The sequence below is a fragment of the Balearica regulorum genome, chromosome 7, assembly GCF_011004875.1.
Source record: "Balearica regulorum gibbericeps isolate bBalReg1 chromosome 7, bBalReg1.pri, whole genome shotgun sequence".
NCBI classification, from domain to species: Eukaryota; Metazoa; Chordata; class Aves; order Gruiformes; family Gruidae; genus Balearica; species Balearica regulorum.
The window spans coordinates 9,627,541-9,646,640 of record NC_046190.1 but is presented as its reverse complement, the minus strand read 5'-3'; the positions used below and the strand labels follow the sequence as shown (position 1 = coordinate 9,646,640).

The following is a 19,100-nucleotide window of genomic DNA, read 5'->3' as shown; positions in this document are numbered from 1 at the left end:
ACACATAAAATGCAGAAGTTACATTGTCAAAATTGCTGAATAAACAGAGTCTCAAATGTATTTAAGTGTTTGAAGATAGAGTTAGATGGTGGATATTTTAGGCCACTAATTGCACAAATTTGTGGGAGGCATGCATTTACCTGAACAAGGTATTTAAATATCCCTTTACATATATACTTTCATTCTCTGAACAAACTAGTCTCCTAAATTACAAGGAATTCAAAACCATCAGTTAAATACAGCTTAACACTTCTGATCTGTTTTTTAATCTCTTAATGAATATTCCAGGATTACAAATTCTTAATTCACACAATTTCTGCTCACCTATATGTTTTAGATTTGATCACAGGAGACAACTGGGCTATTTCCTGAGCAATGTTGCAAGAAATTCTGCAGATCATAAACTAAAGGACAAAATCAACCCAACCTAGAATGCCCTTTGGACCAAACATAAAATGTTCCACAGCAGTTTTACGCTCGAGGTGAGTCCTCAAGAGTTAAAGGGGTACAGCTGGGATAGCAGCTGGCAAAAAAAAGAAAGAAAGAAAGAGACTAAAGACATGTTTATATAAAAAACTTTCTGTATGTATACATAATATATACATATATCTATATAAACATTTGTCACTAAGAAAGTAGTTGGTCCATAGCTGAAAACACTGACCTGCCTTTCAGTTTACTGTAAACAAGTAAAACCCAAATAACTTGTTAACTTACAATCTCTTGGAATTACAACAGACTACACATCGACCACTTCAGGTTCCCACTTCTCCTCCTCCCTAATTATTGAATGTCAAACTATGGATTCCCAAGCTTTCCTGTCATCAACTGACTTTCCTCACACTTATGATTTCTGTCAGAGTTTAACTGGTGAGGTGAAAGAGAATACTTTCCCTACTGGGCATCTCTCCCTCTGCCTGGTTTCCCTCCTTTTGATGTCCTCCCATACCATGGTATCGGAGTGCTTACATAAGAAGTAGGACACTCATTTCCAGCTCTGCAAGCAGGAATAACCTTGAAGTTAGAGGCTACATTTTGTTAGCAAAAAACATTTCTAAAGTGGTAACAGAATGTGAAACACCAAGTGGGGAATCAAGAAATCAAGCAATGAACTGGCTTTTGATGACTATAATATTCTTCATGTAGTGTACTGCCTGATAGAACTATTAAGCCCAGTTTATTACAGCAAAGTTTATAAGTATGCATTTCATAGCCTTCCTATAAAATGTGGTAAGACAGTAGTTTATATATGACATTTCCAAAAAACAGATCTCAACTGATTAGCAACTTTGCTGGATTATGACAGGAAACTGAACACTACTTGAAAAAGAAGTAAGAAATTTCAAACTCAAATGAAACGTACAGAGGAGGAGTTAGTATTTACAAAGGTTCGTTTCTCCAAAGACATATATGGACTGAATGAATCCTGGACTATTTTTATATCACCATTACTTTTACAGTATTTAAGTAATTCTAGACTTCGGCAGGCTATTCAACTGAACAGTTGGCTAGTCAGTTCCTGCCAAATTCCACAAGAATGCAGAGATCTAAGCACACATTTTTATTTATAAGTACATACCACAAGTAAAAATAATTCCTCACTTGAAGAACATAATTTAAAAAGCTCATTAACTGTCCTTACAACAACTCACAAGAGACTACTTGTCTCACACGAGAATGTTGTATGCAGTTGCACACAACACAGGCAAAATTGTTCAGTATATTCCTCCAATCGTGATCAGCATACTCAAATACTCACTTTTTTATAGTTTGTTCTTGCTCCAAGTACTTGTCTTGCACACATTTTTCAAACACGGCAAAGGCATGTTCACCCTTCTGCACACCATTTGGGAATTTTCGTTCCTTTGAAAAATCCGTAGATAAGAGTTCAGATTCTATTTCCTTTAGCAAATCCTCCTGTGAGGAAGTATGATGTATTGTGGAAATAAGCTTCTTTGTACAGTCTGTGTCGTAAGGGCTTTCTGAATAGATTTTATTGCTAGATTTTTTCACAAAGTCAGACTCCTCCCTTAGCTCCTGTAGTATTTCCATCAATGATTGTTCTGTCTGATTAGTTTTGGGATCTTGTTGTTCAAATTCTTCACTAGATATATGTTCTGTTTTTGTGGAGCCTTCTACCTTCCTTTCGGAGCAGGTATTGGCACAGCAGTCTGCCCCTCCACACTGCTGCTCCTGTCTTTCTGCCAGGGCCCCATTGTTGTTTATGCCAATAACTGTTGAATCCTGGTATGATTCCTTTCCCAAGACACCAGCATCATTTCCAGGATAACTGATGCTTGAGCAGTCCTTCACTCCAGATGTTTTATCACACTTCTGGTTATCTGGGGACCTGGAAGAGGCATCATCTGACAGATGGACTGGCTCCAGCGTGCTTTGCATTTCTGGTAAATATCCCTCCATCATTTTCCTTCGGAAATCTAGAAGTAGAATTCATATTACACCACATATTATATTCAAAATCAAAATTAAAAAAGATTGAGAGAGAAGAAAGACAGACTACAGGAAAGTAAAATTCAAAGAGCAAAAATATTTAGATACATAAGTGTTATGCAGAGTTTGTTGATTTTTCCAGCCTGACTTTTAAGTAAATGGTCCAATACAAGATTTTCTAAAAGACAGTGAGAAATCAAGGATAGCAAATAGGAAGCAGTGGAATAGTAAATGCCAAGACAAAAAAACCCCACAAAACCCCAGAGCTTTTTAGAATTAATAATTCTATATTATTTAAATTCATAAAAAATCCAAGTGATCACCTCTGAAAAACACTTCAGACAAAATAATTAAAAAACCCGTAAGAATCTAGAGCCTTACAGCTTTCACTTTCTTATAGATGATTTGAAAGCAACAGTATGTCTGGACTTACTATTTTTTATAATATAGGGTGACTCCCTCATCCAGCTAGAATATTCAACTTCCTTACTGTCACGTCCTCACCCACCACCCATACAGCAAAATGTATCCATACCCAGCAACCTAAAGGAAGGAACTGGGAGAGAATGGGGGTGAGATTCTCTTTTTCCCCATCTGCTTTCAAGGAGCCAAAATCCCTTGCTGGAAGAGCACAGATGGCCTGTGGCAGACTTGCTCTCTCAAAAAGTAGCTTGCAGAACAAACATTTGAGTTGAAAAGCTATGCAGAAAGTGTTCTACTAGGACACCATATTGAGATCCAAATAGCCAGAACACTTATGGAAGAGCCTGGGTATAATGCTGTATCTTCTTTTTCAGGCATCCCAGATGGTCAGGTGTCTGTAAAGACTGATGGCATTTTTAGCAAGCACAAGAAGCCCTTATGACATTTCCATTAGAAGAAATTCATTACAGCAGTCATAACTTTTAGATGCAACACTACCCCCCCAATATGGGATAAATGAAACTATTTAAAAACAGAAGGCAAATTTTTTCATTTATGAATTCAACTCTGCTATTCCAACAGTTATCTCAAATGAAGCAGTAACTTTGCCATCTTGCAACACCAAGCTTGTTTTCATACTTGTTTTCTCATTTGTTTAGCCTTCTCTTACACAGTCACACAGGCCGAGTCATTCAGCTACATGCTCCAGGCCCTGCACTTTGACACAGTCTGAAAGGAAACACTTTGTGCTGCTTGGCTCTCCTCCTCCAGCGTCCTGCCTTAACCAACACTTCATACTCGGCCTTACACTGCTAAAACTGAGGGACACGTGAATCCCATTAGGTCTGCGACTAATTGCTATCACTATCACCTTTCTCCATTAGGTATAAAAATCAGATAAGGAAAAAAGCAGCAGCCTCAACCCACCTCTTTCTACCATTAAACACCATCAAACAAAAACCCCACCACTAGTATCTGAAACCAGCAGCTGAACTACAGCTGCCAGTTAATCAACAAGAGGAAAGCATAGGGCTGAGAGGACGAAAGGGAACATGTGACAACTGGACAGCAGCCACAAATCATCAAATGACAATGATACATTTTTAACTAACAAGCAAACCACTTTTCCTTTTTGGTTTCAAAGCAAAATCCTCAATGCTACAGCCCCTAAACTAGTACAAATCAACAGGCAGCAGAAAGCAAATTCTAAGGAAAACTACGAATTAGAATAGAGATAGTGAGCGTGAGAGTTTATACGCGATAGCTCCCTATTTTACAAACAGATCTTCTCTGACGTTAATAAAATTCCCAATTGCCCTTTGCTTCAAACAATTTATGCTTGGGTCAACACTGGAGCCAACAAACCCATCCACTTGGTTTGTGCAGCCAAAACAACTGCTCTTTTGGTACCTATTTACTTTTTGATAACTTCTGCTAGTAATGAAAGTTCACACCTTACTACTGTTATTCTAAAATAAAACAAACAACAGAAGAAACAACCTCCACTGAGCATCTCAATCTGCGAGCAAAGAGAATGAAGGTAACTGCAAGAAAAAACATTCAGTTTCGTAGCAGCAGAACACACTGATTCCTACTTCATAAAAAGCTGTTAAAAAACATAATGTTTTGAGACTGGTACATTTAATACAGTCAATAACCGTAAGATAAATTGCAAATGATGGAGTTAAAAAGGAAGAAAAATTAACCTTCTAGTATCTATTCCCTCTTGTCACAGGTACCTTATAATCCACACACTCATCTTACTGTGTTACTTCCTTCTGTAAATAATACTGTGAAATAACGTTACAGAGAAAGATTCATCTACATGGAAGCAGAAATACAATTATTTGCGTAACTTAATTAGTTGCATAGCAATAAAATGCCACAACTTCATATCAATCATAAATAAAGCGTAGGTTTTGTATCAAATCCCTGGGGAATGTGAATAGTGACTATACAAATTGGTTAAAGCAATGAAAAGTAAATTATGATGATTCAGTGTTCCCTGCAGACCTACTCTAATTTGCAATGGTACCCAGAATATAGTTTACCACACTAAGAATGTTCACAGCATTTCTGATTCTAGTACACTGGATTTTAGATCTATATGCCCAAACCTATCTGAATCTGTTCATGACCTGAGCAGATTTCTCCCCCCCCCGCCACTGTTGCTGGATAGTAATAGTTTTCATGTTCTACTTACTAACTTTTAAACAGAAATAAAATTTAACAATTCACTATAAGATCACAATTTATCTTCACATCAGAAATATCCAGACAAAGAAATGACGTGGAGCAGATGTCGATGCAAGTTCATACTTACATTTAAAAGTCCCTTGAACATCCAAAGTTTGTTGTGCCTACCTCAAGCAACTGAATATAGCAGATACCTCCTTTAAGGCCAGAGACAGAAAACTGCAGTAATGATACTAAAGAAAAGGCTCCTGCTTTGTAAGCAAAAGGTTTTGTGGGAAAGGAGCTTAAAACAATCAACATTGCCAACCTAGCAGTAGCTAGTTGAAATGAACCATACTAATATTTTACATCGAACATACAAATACAGCAAGCCCCAAATAACATTTGGACATGATATGCATATCCTTCTATCATCCTACTCATCCTTACAAGTGACTCTTCCTAAATCAGGGAAGTACTAGGCTTATGGTATCACTCTCTTCCAAAATACTGCATTAAGAAAACAAAATAGCTTAGTGTCTTTTATGACATCTTCAGGAGGTGTCAAAAGCAATCAAAAAAGGCAGACCCTGACTCAAGCAGATGAACTGTTTTATGTGATATGTTGCTTATGCATCAGACAAGCATATGGTATGTTGAGTGATAGCAAAGTGCCAAGTGAGCACTGGCCAACTTCCTTGCACTGTTTTCCTAAGGTTCTACCTTCAACCGTTTGCTCTGCTCCTTCCTCAGGGTTGACCATCATTTGAACAATAAGGCAGATGCTTGCTCCTCAGTCCCTTCTGTGGGATGTTTGTCTCACCCTCAGTGTATGTCCCTTTTGCTGCCTATACCATAGGAGGATGTAATCACGAGCAAATCAACTTAAAACACCCAGGGTAGGAACTTCTCAAATTACTGCTTTGAGATTAGCCCAGCCCAAGCCTGCCTGCCTGCATACCTTGAATAACCAGCCACCTTGTGAGATGGCCACACATCTACCATGGCACGTGGAAAGCTCTCTGTCACTGGCTTGGAACACTTTCTGCTGCTGGGACAGGACTCTTTGCACTCACGCAACTGGTTTGACCAGTCCTCCTCAGTTTTACAGCTCACAATGAGTTTGACACTACCACACTTTCCTGCCCCTACTCTAAAGCTAAGGAGACAGCTGTCTCTGTTTCCCAACAATGTACTAACACAAAACAAAGCAAGTGGAAACTCATCAATTCAAAACGTGGTGATGTGAGTAGCAGAGAACGAGGAACACAAACACACATATAGACAAGTTGTACCCTTCAAACCCAAAACTTTGCCTTTTTTGTTGTTAAAACAAACACTTCTCCTCATCATAGATGTGTTCTTCAAAGAAGCAAGGAGCATACATTTCCTCATTTATCTTGCAGTATTCACAAAAATTAAGTTTTAATTTGCATGAGCACATACAATTTCCATTTTAAAATATTACATTACTTGGAGAAGTAGTTCAACTGCAGCCACAGGACACACAACATTCAAGGCTAGTACTGGAAAGGGTTGCTAGTAGTGGCAAAGGTTTCTCATGCTACTGTAACCAAGGTGTGCTTATCTCTGAAATTGCTGATAGCACAACTGACTGGAATCAAAAGCAGGGAGCGGAGAGCCTGCCAACACAATGAGTAGACAGCACATCAACTTTTTAAGGCAGAAATGTCTCACAAACATGTAAGGGAAAGCAAAACCACAGGAAATAGCTTTTTTTTTTTTCCCAATCACTTTGTTACACAATAGAAACATCCTCTATTAACTGCTAATCAAGTGGTAAAAATAAGAACAAGTGTGACAATCATTCATTTAAGCTCTTCAATGAAATACCTGATACAATGTAAGTATTGATTATCTAGGTAGAACATTGAAAACCTTGACAAGAAGAAAAAGCTATTTCTTCTAGCGACCTTCAGTAGCAGTCATCTGAAGTGTTTGTTCAGCCCTGGCCTCAGAGGTTATTCATTGATATGAAGTTATGAACATATAAAAAAATCTTGCAGAATCATTGCATATAAAAAGGTAAAATTTAGATGAATAAAATGTACAAGCCACTAGAATTTATCTGGGTGTTTCCACTTACATTCTATTGTCTGCAACTAATCTATCTCAAATTTTAAATTATTAAAAAATAAGTCCAATAATGTTTAATACTTAGCTATTTTAACAGTACAGATCTGCTCTGCAAACTACCAGTATGTAAGACCATAGTTTTAACTTGTTCTACTAAATCAATCTGCTAAGCAGACAAGTCAAGTAACTTAAGTAAGATTTGGTCTCAGTCTTGCAAGCTGAGTATGTACTGTGCTACATCACGTTAGTGGGATTTCTGGAATAAAAACTCTAATAATGGTACTATGTCATTGCTATGATAATTATGATAATTAGGTACTTGTTTATAATTTAATTTTTACAGTGAAATGAAAACAGAATTTCCAGAAGAGCCATTGATACCATATTTGAACACTAATTTGACTGTTTATTAATCCAAGATTTATTAAGCTACATAAATAACTGTATAAGAAAGTATGTGATCAGTCATTAATATTTAGTTCCTGGACTAAAGCCATAGTAATTACCTGCAGAAATAAAAAGCCAACTAACAGCTAGAAGATACATGCCACTAATTTTAAAAGCTCCTCTAGTTCAAATTCTGATTTGATACAACTATACATTTTTATAGGTTATGAGAATTAATTTTCAATGTAATAAAGTTAATTATTCTTGTTTAAGCATCACTCTGCCAAGTATAATGTTAGACAGGACATCAAACACACAGGTGTCAGAACACAAGCCTGCAGTGGATAGCTTCTACAGGTACAACTCTAGAAACAAGATTACAAACAAGATATTTCAAGCAATACCATGAACCACCATACTAACTCCTCTATTCAACTTCACTGGAAGAACACTTTGTCTGAAAATTTAAGAACTCTGTATTTTTCTGTATTAGCAGACAGCTAAGACCTATCATTTTAACATCAAAATTTAAGCCCTTTCTCTCTCCCTCTCTCCTTTTCTTCCCCCTTTCTACCCATTACCTGCCATGAAGTGAAAGAAAATACAGCAATAAAGATGGAAGACAGAGGGATGAAAAAAAAAAAGGAGTATCAAAGTTGTTTCTTTCCATACATGCTTTAACAGTAAATTCTCACTTCAGAGTCCATTCACTGCTCATGGAGAAAAGCAGTTTCTCTGTCAGTCAATCCTCCCCTTTCCTCTGCTGAAAAGCACATACCTGCTTACTTTTTACAGAAGCTGTTGACACTCTCATCCCGTGGTTGTCCATCAGGTTATCTGCTATACCAGTTGAAAATTCTCCCCCTCCCCTTCCCATTCCAGTACTGCTAATTCCCTGCCACTAGAAGGTAATTCATGATGAAAGCAATTCCCTGTATGCTTCCTACAATCTGCACATATCTAATTAGGAACACAATCTTTCCCAGCTATAGCCTGCTATTCTGTTATTACAGGCAGGCACTGAAGATCTGGTACATTTTAATTCAATATTATGCCATTTCAAACTGCCTGTCTTTTCAATCTTCTTATGGAACACAAACATGATTCTTTTAAATCCCTGACTACACAGGACTTTCCTAAGCAGATGCACTATTAATGCTAGTGTTTATTTTCATGAAATAGATAGCTTGACCCAAGATATTAACACTTATGTTGTAAATAGTGGAGAAAGAGGAAATTACTTCGTTTCAGTCAATTTCAACATATATGTGAGATGACATCCAAAGAAACATTAAATGACAACTATAGGAAGCATTTTCTGAGGTGTGGCTGTCTAAAAGAATTCACTAACAATAAGGGAGAAAGAAAACGTGTGCCTTGTCACCTAGTAACTATCACAATGGGGCTCTCTTACAATAAACAGATTAAAGAATGACAGAAGTGTGTGCCTGGGATGGTTCTGTAGGCAAACAGACTGACGGTCAAGGTCCCGAGAAATAAAAATCACTGCTATAAGAGAAAAAATATTTAAGGTACAAAGCTTAAGCACACTGTAGAGAAAGGGACAAAAAGGGAAGGAGAGACTAATGCTTCATGGGTGTGTACATATACAAAAACTTGTTCAAACCAAGGTGGATTTTGAAAGAAAATGAAGAGCATTGAGATAAGCGACTCTGAGGCACAAAACCTTCTGAAAGGGGAGTAATAACAAGAACTTAATACAGTAAATGCAGTTCACTGGACATCAGACATATCCAACCATGCATTATATAATATAATGGCCAGTAGAAGTCACTTATGCTGGATCCTTTCAACAAAAAAAGGGGTTTGCATCATCTTTGGGTAGATGTTTTTCACTCATAGCTCTGCTCCTAAGAGAGACCTTGTGCAGTGACACTGATGAAGAGGGAATCATCTACTCTCCAAACAAGTATGCATGCAATCCACAAAATAGTGAAAACACAGTTCTCACCTCATCAGCTAAGACCATGTACAGTCTTAACCTCTGGATATATAAAAAGCATCCAGATAGGTTTTCTAAGATATGAAACAAGCTCATTTTTAAATAGAAGTACAATGCAAATTTACAGAGCCATTCTCTTTCCTCTTCCATTTCATATCTGTCACAGCACAGTACTCAAATTTCCTTTAAGTAATAGACTACAGTCTCAAAATGACTCCCAAGCTGCAACAGAGATACAATGGATTTCAGACAGCAGGTAGGGGACAAGGAAAGCAGTGATGAAGCGCTCCATGGCTCATGGGCAGATGATCCCAACAGTCAGCTGGGTCCCAAGTACCATGACCAGGCCAGGCAAGCAGCTAAGTGACAGAAAAGTCTGGTGACACCAACACAAACAGCCCAAGCTTCTAGAAGTCCTTACCACCACTCTTATATGGATGTCACCTCAGCACTCATACAGTTGCATTGCCACTGTAGTCTGTGCTGTAAACTTGCTAAGGAAACACTGCATACCCCTAAACAAAGTCCACATGTTTACAGGAAAAAAACCTACCTAGAAAACAAGCCGCTCCAAATTGCTTCAGAACAATTCCCTTTACATGGTAATTTGAGCACCTTATTTCCTGGTTCTGTCTCTCAAACCACACTGGATTGATAACTGACAAAATTGCTGCTGTTACTCTTTATTTTGCTTTTCAAGATGGCACCTTCTCAAGATAAGCTCCACTGGAAATTCACACAAAAAAGTGAGGAAAGCATAGCTTCATTTTCATACTGGAGGTGCAAGATGCAGATGCTTACAAATCATTCCAGTTCTGGCAAAGCTGAATTTAGGAAAGCGGACATACAGCTTGCCTACACATTTAGAAAGTTGTAGAGTTTGTCTCTGTATAACCCAGGTGCTAGATGAACAGAAAATTCTATATCCCCCTTTAAACCAGTTCAAAATGTAATGCTTTCTGATGACTGCCCTGTTTGTTCACCTGCAATTCTCCAGACAGAAAAGTGAGCACTGAGGCACCTGGAACTGTAGCTGGTCTAAACAGATACTAGAAACTGTTTCCTCTAGTTTAATTACTCTAGCTTTCCAATAGCTGTCCAAAGATAAGAGGTTTGTTCATTGATACGTGTTATATTTTAAGGTAGTAATACTAGCAACTTAGTTGAACAACCTTTCAAAGCTGATCCAATGATAAAAATAACAAAAACACCAAGGCACACACACACAAAAAGGCTACTATAAATCCAAACTAACAGCTAAATCTAGAATTGGGGGGGCCTGAAAGATAGACTTTTAAAAAAAAAAAAGAAAAATATTAATGTAATTGAATTATAGCTGCCAAAGAAAACATTGAACTTTTTTCTGAATCACCTAATAGTAAATTAAAGTGTAGTCATTTTCCCATTACTCCAGCCCTCCAACTACCCATTAAAGCTCTCAGCAAGACGCCCAGCCTGACCTACCAGCATACACTGCTCTCCTGGACACAACTACAAATGAAACTTCCGTTACGTGTCTTTACGCTCTACCATGTCTTGACCTGAAAAGCACTGAGCACTAAAAGCTCTCCTTCTTTAGCAAACATACAACTTGGAGAAGAGCTGGAACTTCAGCTTTTTGCTAGAATAGAATCTAGCATTACTTCGCATGCAACTGAGGATTGACTTTTCATTCAGTAATACTGAACAGTATGTTTCAAAATGTGCTTTTCTTCTGACACGATTTTCAAAAATTTATATAAAGAAAGATCAGTAGTGTCCTAAATCTATCCTGAGATAGCAGGTTCACACCTTATCCCCTGGAAATTGTGATTCATCAGTAACTGTGATTTTAAAGAGGAATAATATGACATTATAGTGTACATGGAAACGCATAATCAATATGTACTCCACCATTTAAACATCTGCCTCCTATTCACTCATGTTAAGCACATGTAATATTAAATTCCAATCCAGAAATTGATTTTTACAAGTGGTTCATTACACTCATGCAGAATATCAACTTGGAAGCACCCCTCTTCATGAAAGCAGCTACTAAGGCTCATAAAGCAAAGACAAGTACATAACTTTAACAAAATCACATTTATAATTTATAGGTCAATATTGTGTTGACTCTTTCCCCAATCACTGCAGTATAGACTAAAGGCTCTGGTAAACAGATTTTTTTATATTGCCTTCCATTTCAACAAATGCATCTATGAAATGAAGGCACATATGACTGAAGTTTAAACAGTCAAAAGGCTTTTTTCAATGAAGCTCTGATGTTCATCAGAAAAGCCCAACAACAGCAAAAACTGCACATCAGCACCATTTCAACAGTTCAGTTACAGACCCACTTCCCTCTTGCAGGTTTCCTGAGCAACAAAGAGACTCCAAGTGATTTAGCCAGTCTTCAATTGCAAATTCAAGTGTTAACATGAGATGTAATATAATCCAGTGTAACAATGGAGTTAGACTTTATTTCAAGGAGTTAATTAGGATTTATTGGTGGAAGAATATTGAAGAGAATGATAATGATTTTCAGAGTTTTCTTGACAAGTCCCACCCATATGAAGCAACCAGCAACCAAAGTAAGACTTAAAGAAATTACATGCAAAAAAGTTTCACAAATGCCATTGCATTTATTAGGAAGACCATAATTTATTTGTCTGAACAGTTTGTTCCACAAAGAACTATTCCTCTCCTTAAAACATCATGCTACAAAATATATTAGAAACATAAACTTAGATGAATCACAATAGAGTAATAAGTACTTTTATTATCTTTAAACAGATTATACTAAGACAGAGACATTAAAATAACCATTAACAACCAGACAACTGTTAGAATCACAGAAACTTCCACTTCATTTCAATTCAGGTTTAATTTCCAACTAATTACACTTGGTAAGAGATGAAGCTGTAGGATAGCTTACATGCTATCATATGTACAATGACATTCCAACAAGACTGCTAAAGAAATAATTGATTTGGGGGTACGACACTGTTGTTTTCTTCTTAAAGTTGTGGTGTTCATTGTAAAACCCAAGATGCATCTCTTCAAGAATCTTTCACATACTTAACAGACAATAGTCATTATTTTAGCAAACTAAAATACTTTTCCAAGTCAGTGCCAACCTGTCATTACACAAGAACCCTTGCTAAAAATTTTACATGACAATACAACTAAAAATAAAATAGAAGAGAAATCTTACAGTTTGTGTTAGCAGCTCTAGTGTAATCCTAATGATACTTTCACCTAAACTAATCTGTACAGACTGAACACACCTTTATGCTTCACTTGTTGGGTGAGGTTTTTTTGTTTCTCTTTCTAAAGCAAAATATCCTCAACTACTGTCTACTGCTCATCACAATGACTAGCAAAACAAACTTTCCTGTTTTTTCCAATTCATACCCAACTTATCTGTATTTTGCATGATATCTTTCATAAGAACTCCATCACAAACGGCTTTCCCAGACTAAGCATTACACCACCAGGTAACACTGCAAAAGAGGGAAACTCCTTTGAGTTATCTCCTCCTAGAGATAATTCTATTTTCAAGTGATGTTTATAAAGAAATGAAGATTCAGCTAAAGAAGTTCTGTTCTACACAGTAAGATACAAAAAGCAGCTCTATTGTATACCAGCTGTGTAGAGGGACAAATAAAGATTTCAACTAAATCAAAAGGGACTGGGTAGAAAGGTCCACAAAGCCAGACATTTTACATAATCTAGCATGAGATGTATAAACATGAAACCTGAGGGACTGTTTGAAATGCATTTTGGTACATCTCCACATGTAAAGGCAATCAGAGCAGCAAGCCACCCAAGTCTAGAAGTGATGAAACACAATAAAAGGAGATGATCTGGATTGAAAAGCATCACAACACCTAGGAAGAAGTCAGAAAAAGAACAGCTTTAAGAAGAGATGAAATTGATCACCACTGCCTGTATTCCATACAAAACTGATAGAGGATGGCCATGAGGCCTCATACACTGATGGCCTTCCTGTATTTACAGATCATACATATAGGAAATGAAAGACAATTGATTCCCACCTACACTAGCTCTCACAGTATTAATTCACTTTTGCCCAAGACTGAACACAAGATACTGCTCTAGTTTAGAGAAAAGATTATTGGATTATCACCTAGTATATTGTTGAGAAGGAAGATGCAACATTACGCAGTCCCATCTACACAGAAAAGCTAGATGAGAGGACTGCAATACAGACAGGACATCTGTGACTCACAGGACAAGTGGTAAAGCTGGCTGTGTACTGGAACACAGAGTTCTCCAGCTCAGGCATAACTTGACACAGCTCCCTGATTCAACTCACACAAAGACTTGCTTTGATGCACACGCTTGAAGGGCGGGGAGCGAAGGGTGCATATACACAGTGGGTACTCTCAGGATTTCCTTACTTTTAGAAGTTTAATACTTAATCTGAATTATTTTTCTCTTTTTTAATCTGACTTTATAGAAACACAGACTGCATACAGTGCCAAGGTGCAAAGCTCAGCATTACTATCAATTCTTTTAACATGAGTCAAGTACTTTAGAAGACAAGGTTTACTCAAATTTTATTTTTGCTTTTCTTTGCTTATGTTACAAGTTAGACAGTTGGGCAATATTGTATAAATTCCTTCAAGGCCTCACTAGGTTTTCTACCGATCTCATGCAAGTGGTTAATATTATGGTCATATTAACTCTACATGGAGTTAAATAACAGCAAAACTCCAAAATAAAGTTCATCAGTTAAGGTTTAACGAGTGGGACTGGATTTGTTCCCATCACAACACAAACTATGGGGTACACCTTGAGCGTGTTATTTCTTGTCATACTAGTCCCCAAGGTTGGAAGCTCATGTCTCGGGGGAAACAAACAGCATCCTTTTACTGTGAACTTCAAATGAGACTTGGATACTTCAGGGTTTACACATAGACTTCTAATCTTCTGTTAGCAGAATGTCTTCAGTACAGAACAACTCTTACTCTTAGTAAATAAAACCAGTCTCTCCTTCAGCAATCGATGCAATGCCAGCAATAGCACTACCGTAACCTTTCAGGATTTTAGCATCACGCCTTCAACTCTGCTTATGTCAAGGCTGGTACCAGTCAGTCACTACCACTTCACTGTCTGCATTCACATTCTCGCACTGACAACATCACCTGTGCAAACAAGAATCTTTTAAGGGAGGGGAAGAAATTAAATTTATGATTGAGTTCACAACCTGGACAAAGCATACATTCTCTGACAGGTCTTCTCCACCTGTAACTGCGTCGTAACTCTCGTTCACACTATAAAAGTTAGAGCACTGGCAGACCTTCTTTGAAATTGTAATGTCATGGTATTGGTAAGATTTGGGTCTTAACATATTTGGCATTGAAAATGCCAGCATATTTGGTATTAAAGGCTGTTTTCAAATCTTGTTTCCAGAACACACAACATGGTTGTAAAATTCCGATCATGGCATTACTGTTTGCATGACCACTGCATGCTGAAAAACACCATTCACGAGGATGGTAAGATTCTACTGTTTTCAAACCTGATTCTCCTACAGAGTTTCTCCAGTATCCCTGGAAACAAACAAGCAAAAAAACTTCAATTCTTTAAGGATGTGAATGAGTCAACTGTAAGCTCTACAGAAGACTGATGTCTGTTAATTAATATCAGAGGTAGTATTATATACAATATTATTACATTTTTAAAAAATCAGTATTCCCTGTAGTTCTTGAAATCAGGGTCACGATTTTCTCCTCTCTTCTGACACTGATTTGTTTCTGATGAGGTTTTATTTTCACCCTCAATTTGAGGCAGCAGGGTCTTGGTCTATGACTTGAAGATACAAATTACCCATAAGGCTTTCCAATATTGTTTCTGGCAACAGCAAAATAAGTTCAGAACAAGCCAACCCAGAACTAAGTACAGGATATCGCCTACTGGAGCCCACATGTTAGCAAAAGTTGCAGACTACTGATTTAATATATTTTTCCTGCCTAATATCACTACTAAATCCAGAAAAGCACTTCCTTTTATCTATAGCTCTTTAAAAAAGCCAGTTTCAGGAAACTTAATATTAGCCTTGGGTAGTGATTAGCAACATACCTGCTAATTAGGATCAAAGAAACCACTGTCTATATTTGGTTCTTCAGTCCTTTTCTCAACACTTTGAAATAGTGAACCTCACAATACCAACAAACTTCTCTCAACAACCCCAAATCAAGTCTTATAAAACAATAGAAAATACTGTTTTAAAGCCAAGTCAAGAAAGGATCATCGAAGAATTTCAGAAAAAGAAGAGAAGGGCTCAAAGGCAATACAGAACAAGGTTTTTTGTTTTTATAAAGTGGATGACATTTCAAATTGACAGTCTCTTGAAACATTTTCAGACTTAGTTTCTCATACTTCTAGACCTTAACCATCCCCTCCTAAAGTCAATGGCAACATAAGGATTCATAGCAGCTGGTAACTACAGTGATTACATTTCCTCGTCAATATAAAAATGCAGCTGTGGCTCATGCTGTTTCAACAATTTCCTTATACAACAAAACATACTGGGATACCAGTCACATGTGGGTTTTTTTAGTGTATTCTGCTTGCAACATTTTAACTTCTGAAAAGCAGTTTTACAAGATAAAGCAAACCAACAATAAAGCCAGACTACCATATTTCTAATCTTACACACAGATTTCAATTCCACAAGAGATCCTCTCCTGGTCTGCACAGAGTTTCACTGGAAATATACCCATATCAGACTCACCTGTGCAGACTATTTTCCAGGACAAGAGCCAAAATCTGCAAGCCTACATCATAATCACCTCGCTGAAGTTGCAGTAAAGCAAGCTTCCTGCTTTCAAACCTAGAAGGGCAAGCAGCTTTTGCAAATACCACCTGCAGAAACAAGGACACGTACTCTACCGCAACACTGCAGCTGGCTCTAAAAAATAACCTTCTTACTGGTGTAACACCTGATGGGTTTTGTTATCGAATTATTTAACCACATAGTGAAATCAACACACAGCCAACCAAACAGGACAGCCTAATTAGTAACGTGGAGAAGAAAGCTGTCAAGAAACAAAGAGACTATAAGCCAGCGCAGAAGCTACAGCTACCCGCTCGGGAGGTCCCGGCTCGGAAGGCGCTGCTAAGCCAGGTCTTTACCCCCCCGGACCTCATGCCACTTCGCCCCTCTCCTCCCTGCGCAACCTCAGCCTCATCCGCAGACCTGGCGCGACCGCTGCCAGCCAAGTGCCCCCACCCGCACACCCAGATCCTCTCGCAGCGGCAGGGCACCCGGGGGAAGCCTGCCTCTGCCCCCGCGGCCCCCGAGAGGCCGGCGCGGCCACGTCTCCCCCGGGCTTTACCGCCCGCTGACTCCGGCACGCCGCGGGAGGCGGCCGAAGCAGCTCACTGACACCGCCGGCATCGCCGCCCCCTCCCCGAGCCCGCCGAGGAGTGCCGAGCGGTCCCGCCTCGCCCCGGCCCCCTCGGCCGCGGGTGCCCCCGCGCCGCCCCCTCAGGGAACCCGGCAGCGCCTGCGGGGCCGCGCGGGGCTGAGGGGCGCCGGGAGCCAGCCAGCCAGCCAGCCAGCCAGCCAGCACACACACGCCTGCCTGCCCGCCCTCCACCGCAGCCCAAGCCGGCGCGGCCTCTCACCTGCTCGCTACGAGGCCGGCAGGGAAGGCGGCAGCTCCCCCATGGCGGCAGTTAGCCCCACCGGCCGCGGCCGTCCCGGCGAGCTGACACATCAACAAAGATGGCGGAGGCGGGCGGTGCTCCAGCCCCGGAGCGGGGGGCGTGGTGGGGGCGCGGCCATCGCGGCGGCCTGCCCGCAGTGGGCGGGGCCGGCCGGGGGCGTGGGGCCGGGGACAGCCCGGCGGGGACAGCGTGTCACCGCGGGCCGCTCCCGCCCCGCTCTGCGGGATGCCGCGGGATGCCGCGGGAGGGCTTTTACAGCGCTGCCGTTCTGAACGGGCGCTCGCGTCAGCTACCAGGACGAGCACATTTTCTCTCCAGGTCTCACCCTTGCTGGCTCTTCAGAGGTAATTCCCCCCCCCATGTTCACCGTGAGGCGGCCAGGCACGGGAACGGGTGGCCCAGAGAGGCTGGGACGCTCCGTCCCTGGAGGTGTCCCAGAGCCCTCTGGACGCAGCCCTCAGCACCCTGCGGTACCTGACCCCCGTGACGGCGTGACCCTTCTCCCTCTCCCTTGTACCCCCGCCACGTTCCCACACTCCGCTATCAGGCAGATTGAAGGGAACGAAACGAGACGTGAGCTGAAGGTGCCAACAGCTCCAGGAACTGAAGCTGCTGAGTTTCACACATTAGATAATTTACAGCATGTATATAAATATTATTTCAGCTAGGAGGGTTGGTTGGTTTTTTTTCTCTTATTTAAGCATACATTACAGCCTTTCTGGGCAAGGGATCTCATGGTGCTACACAAGACCTTAGCACCAAGAAGCTGCCAAGTAGGAGGACTTCTGCACCCCAACGGTTTTTAGAGAGATGGTCACAAAGATACCTCCCCTTTTGCAAGATGGGTGCAGAAGTAATGACTAATAGATTCTCTTCTTCCCTAAGTAAACAGCATCTCGTTTTCCAGAACTAACCACTACACACAACGTCAAAAGCCTCTGCACCCACGTTGCCATGTAAGAGTAAATCCAGCGATGTTAATAAACAGAGTCCAGCTTCAGCTACTGCCTGCCGGTACATCATTCCTTAATTCTGACAAGATAAAAAAATGTGAAAAATCTGCTGGGCATCAAAAATCTGGAGTATGTTTTAGCACTGGGAGCAGCAATTTCTCCATGGAACACAAAGCTTTTTGGAATCCAGGGCACTACATAAATGCTATTTTATTTTATAAAAAAATATAAATTAAAAAAACTACCTTAGCAGACAAGCTGTTAAGAGAAAACAATTGCATTTACTATGGCAGATCAGGTTAAGTAACACAATCTTCCCTGCCAGAATGTCTTAAACGTAACAACAGAAAAGCAAATTAAAATCATTGAATAATTTGGGTTGGAAAGGACCTCAGGAGTGTATCTAGTGTATCTCCCAGTCATGGCAGGGCTAATTTTGATGTTATATCAGATTGTTCCTTTACTTTGGCCAGCTTACTCTTACGTACATATACAAGACACACATAACTATATGTTTTATACCTATGAAAGTCAACGACGATTTCTTCAGTCCATACCCTGGATGACTTTGAAAATAGGATGTGCTGCATAGGTTTACTTACAAACATTAATTGTGAGTGTTATTTCAGAGCAAGTTATTTTTCTCCTTATTCGTTCCAGGTAATTGGAAACTCAAAATCACAAATACAAATTTCGGGGTCCTAAAAAATGCTCCCTTAAAACCTTTTTACAGATCCTTAAAAACAACACTGGGGATCTTAGAGAAAATCAATCTGCAAACCATTCAGAGCTCATAACCATAAACCTTTGCATTTTCATTATTTTGGGAAAGATAATACACTTCAGATAATTAAACATTAATATCCTAACCATCACCTCTAAAGCAGCGGAGTAGTCAGATGAAGGCATATGTCTTTAAAAACATTATTTAGGTGAGAGCAGAAACTAGAGTAAGTTGCGGAGAGAACTCA

General features: G+C 39.6%; 1 protein-coding gene across 5 annotated transcripts in view; it reads right to left on the bottom strand.

Annotated features, from left to right (window-relative positions):
• CCDC186 (coiled-coil domain containing 186) overlaps positions 1-17,257 on the bottom strand; it is a 35,760-nt gene extending 18,503 nt beyond the window's left edge. For 3 of the 5 annotated variants that reach the window (XM_075757845.1, XM_075757848.1, XM_075757849.1), the window contains exons 1-2: positions 17,135-17,257; positions 1,760-2,438 (exon numbers count right to left, since the gene is read on the bottom strand). In XM_075757845.1, the coding sequence (XP_075613960.1) occupies positions 1,760-2,424 (665 nt within the window). In that variant the 5' untranslated portion in view covers positions 2,425-2,438; positions 17,135-17,257. Of the gene's footprint in view, positions 1-1,759; positions 2,439-16,238; positions 16,370-17,134 lie in introns of all 5 variants that reach the window. The other 2 variants (XM_075757846.1, XM_075757847.1) reach the window with 2 other exon arrangements.
• Between the last annotated feature and the right edge of the window lie 1,843 nt (positions 17,258-19,100).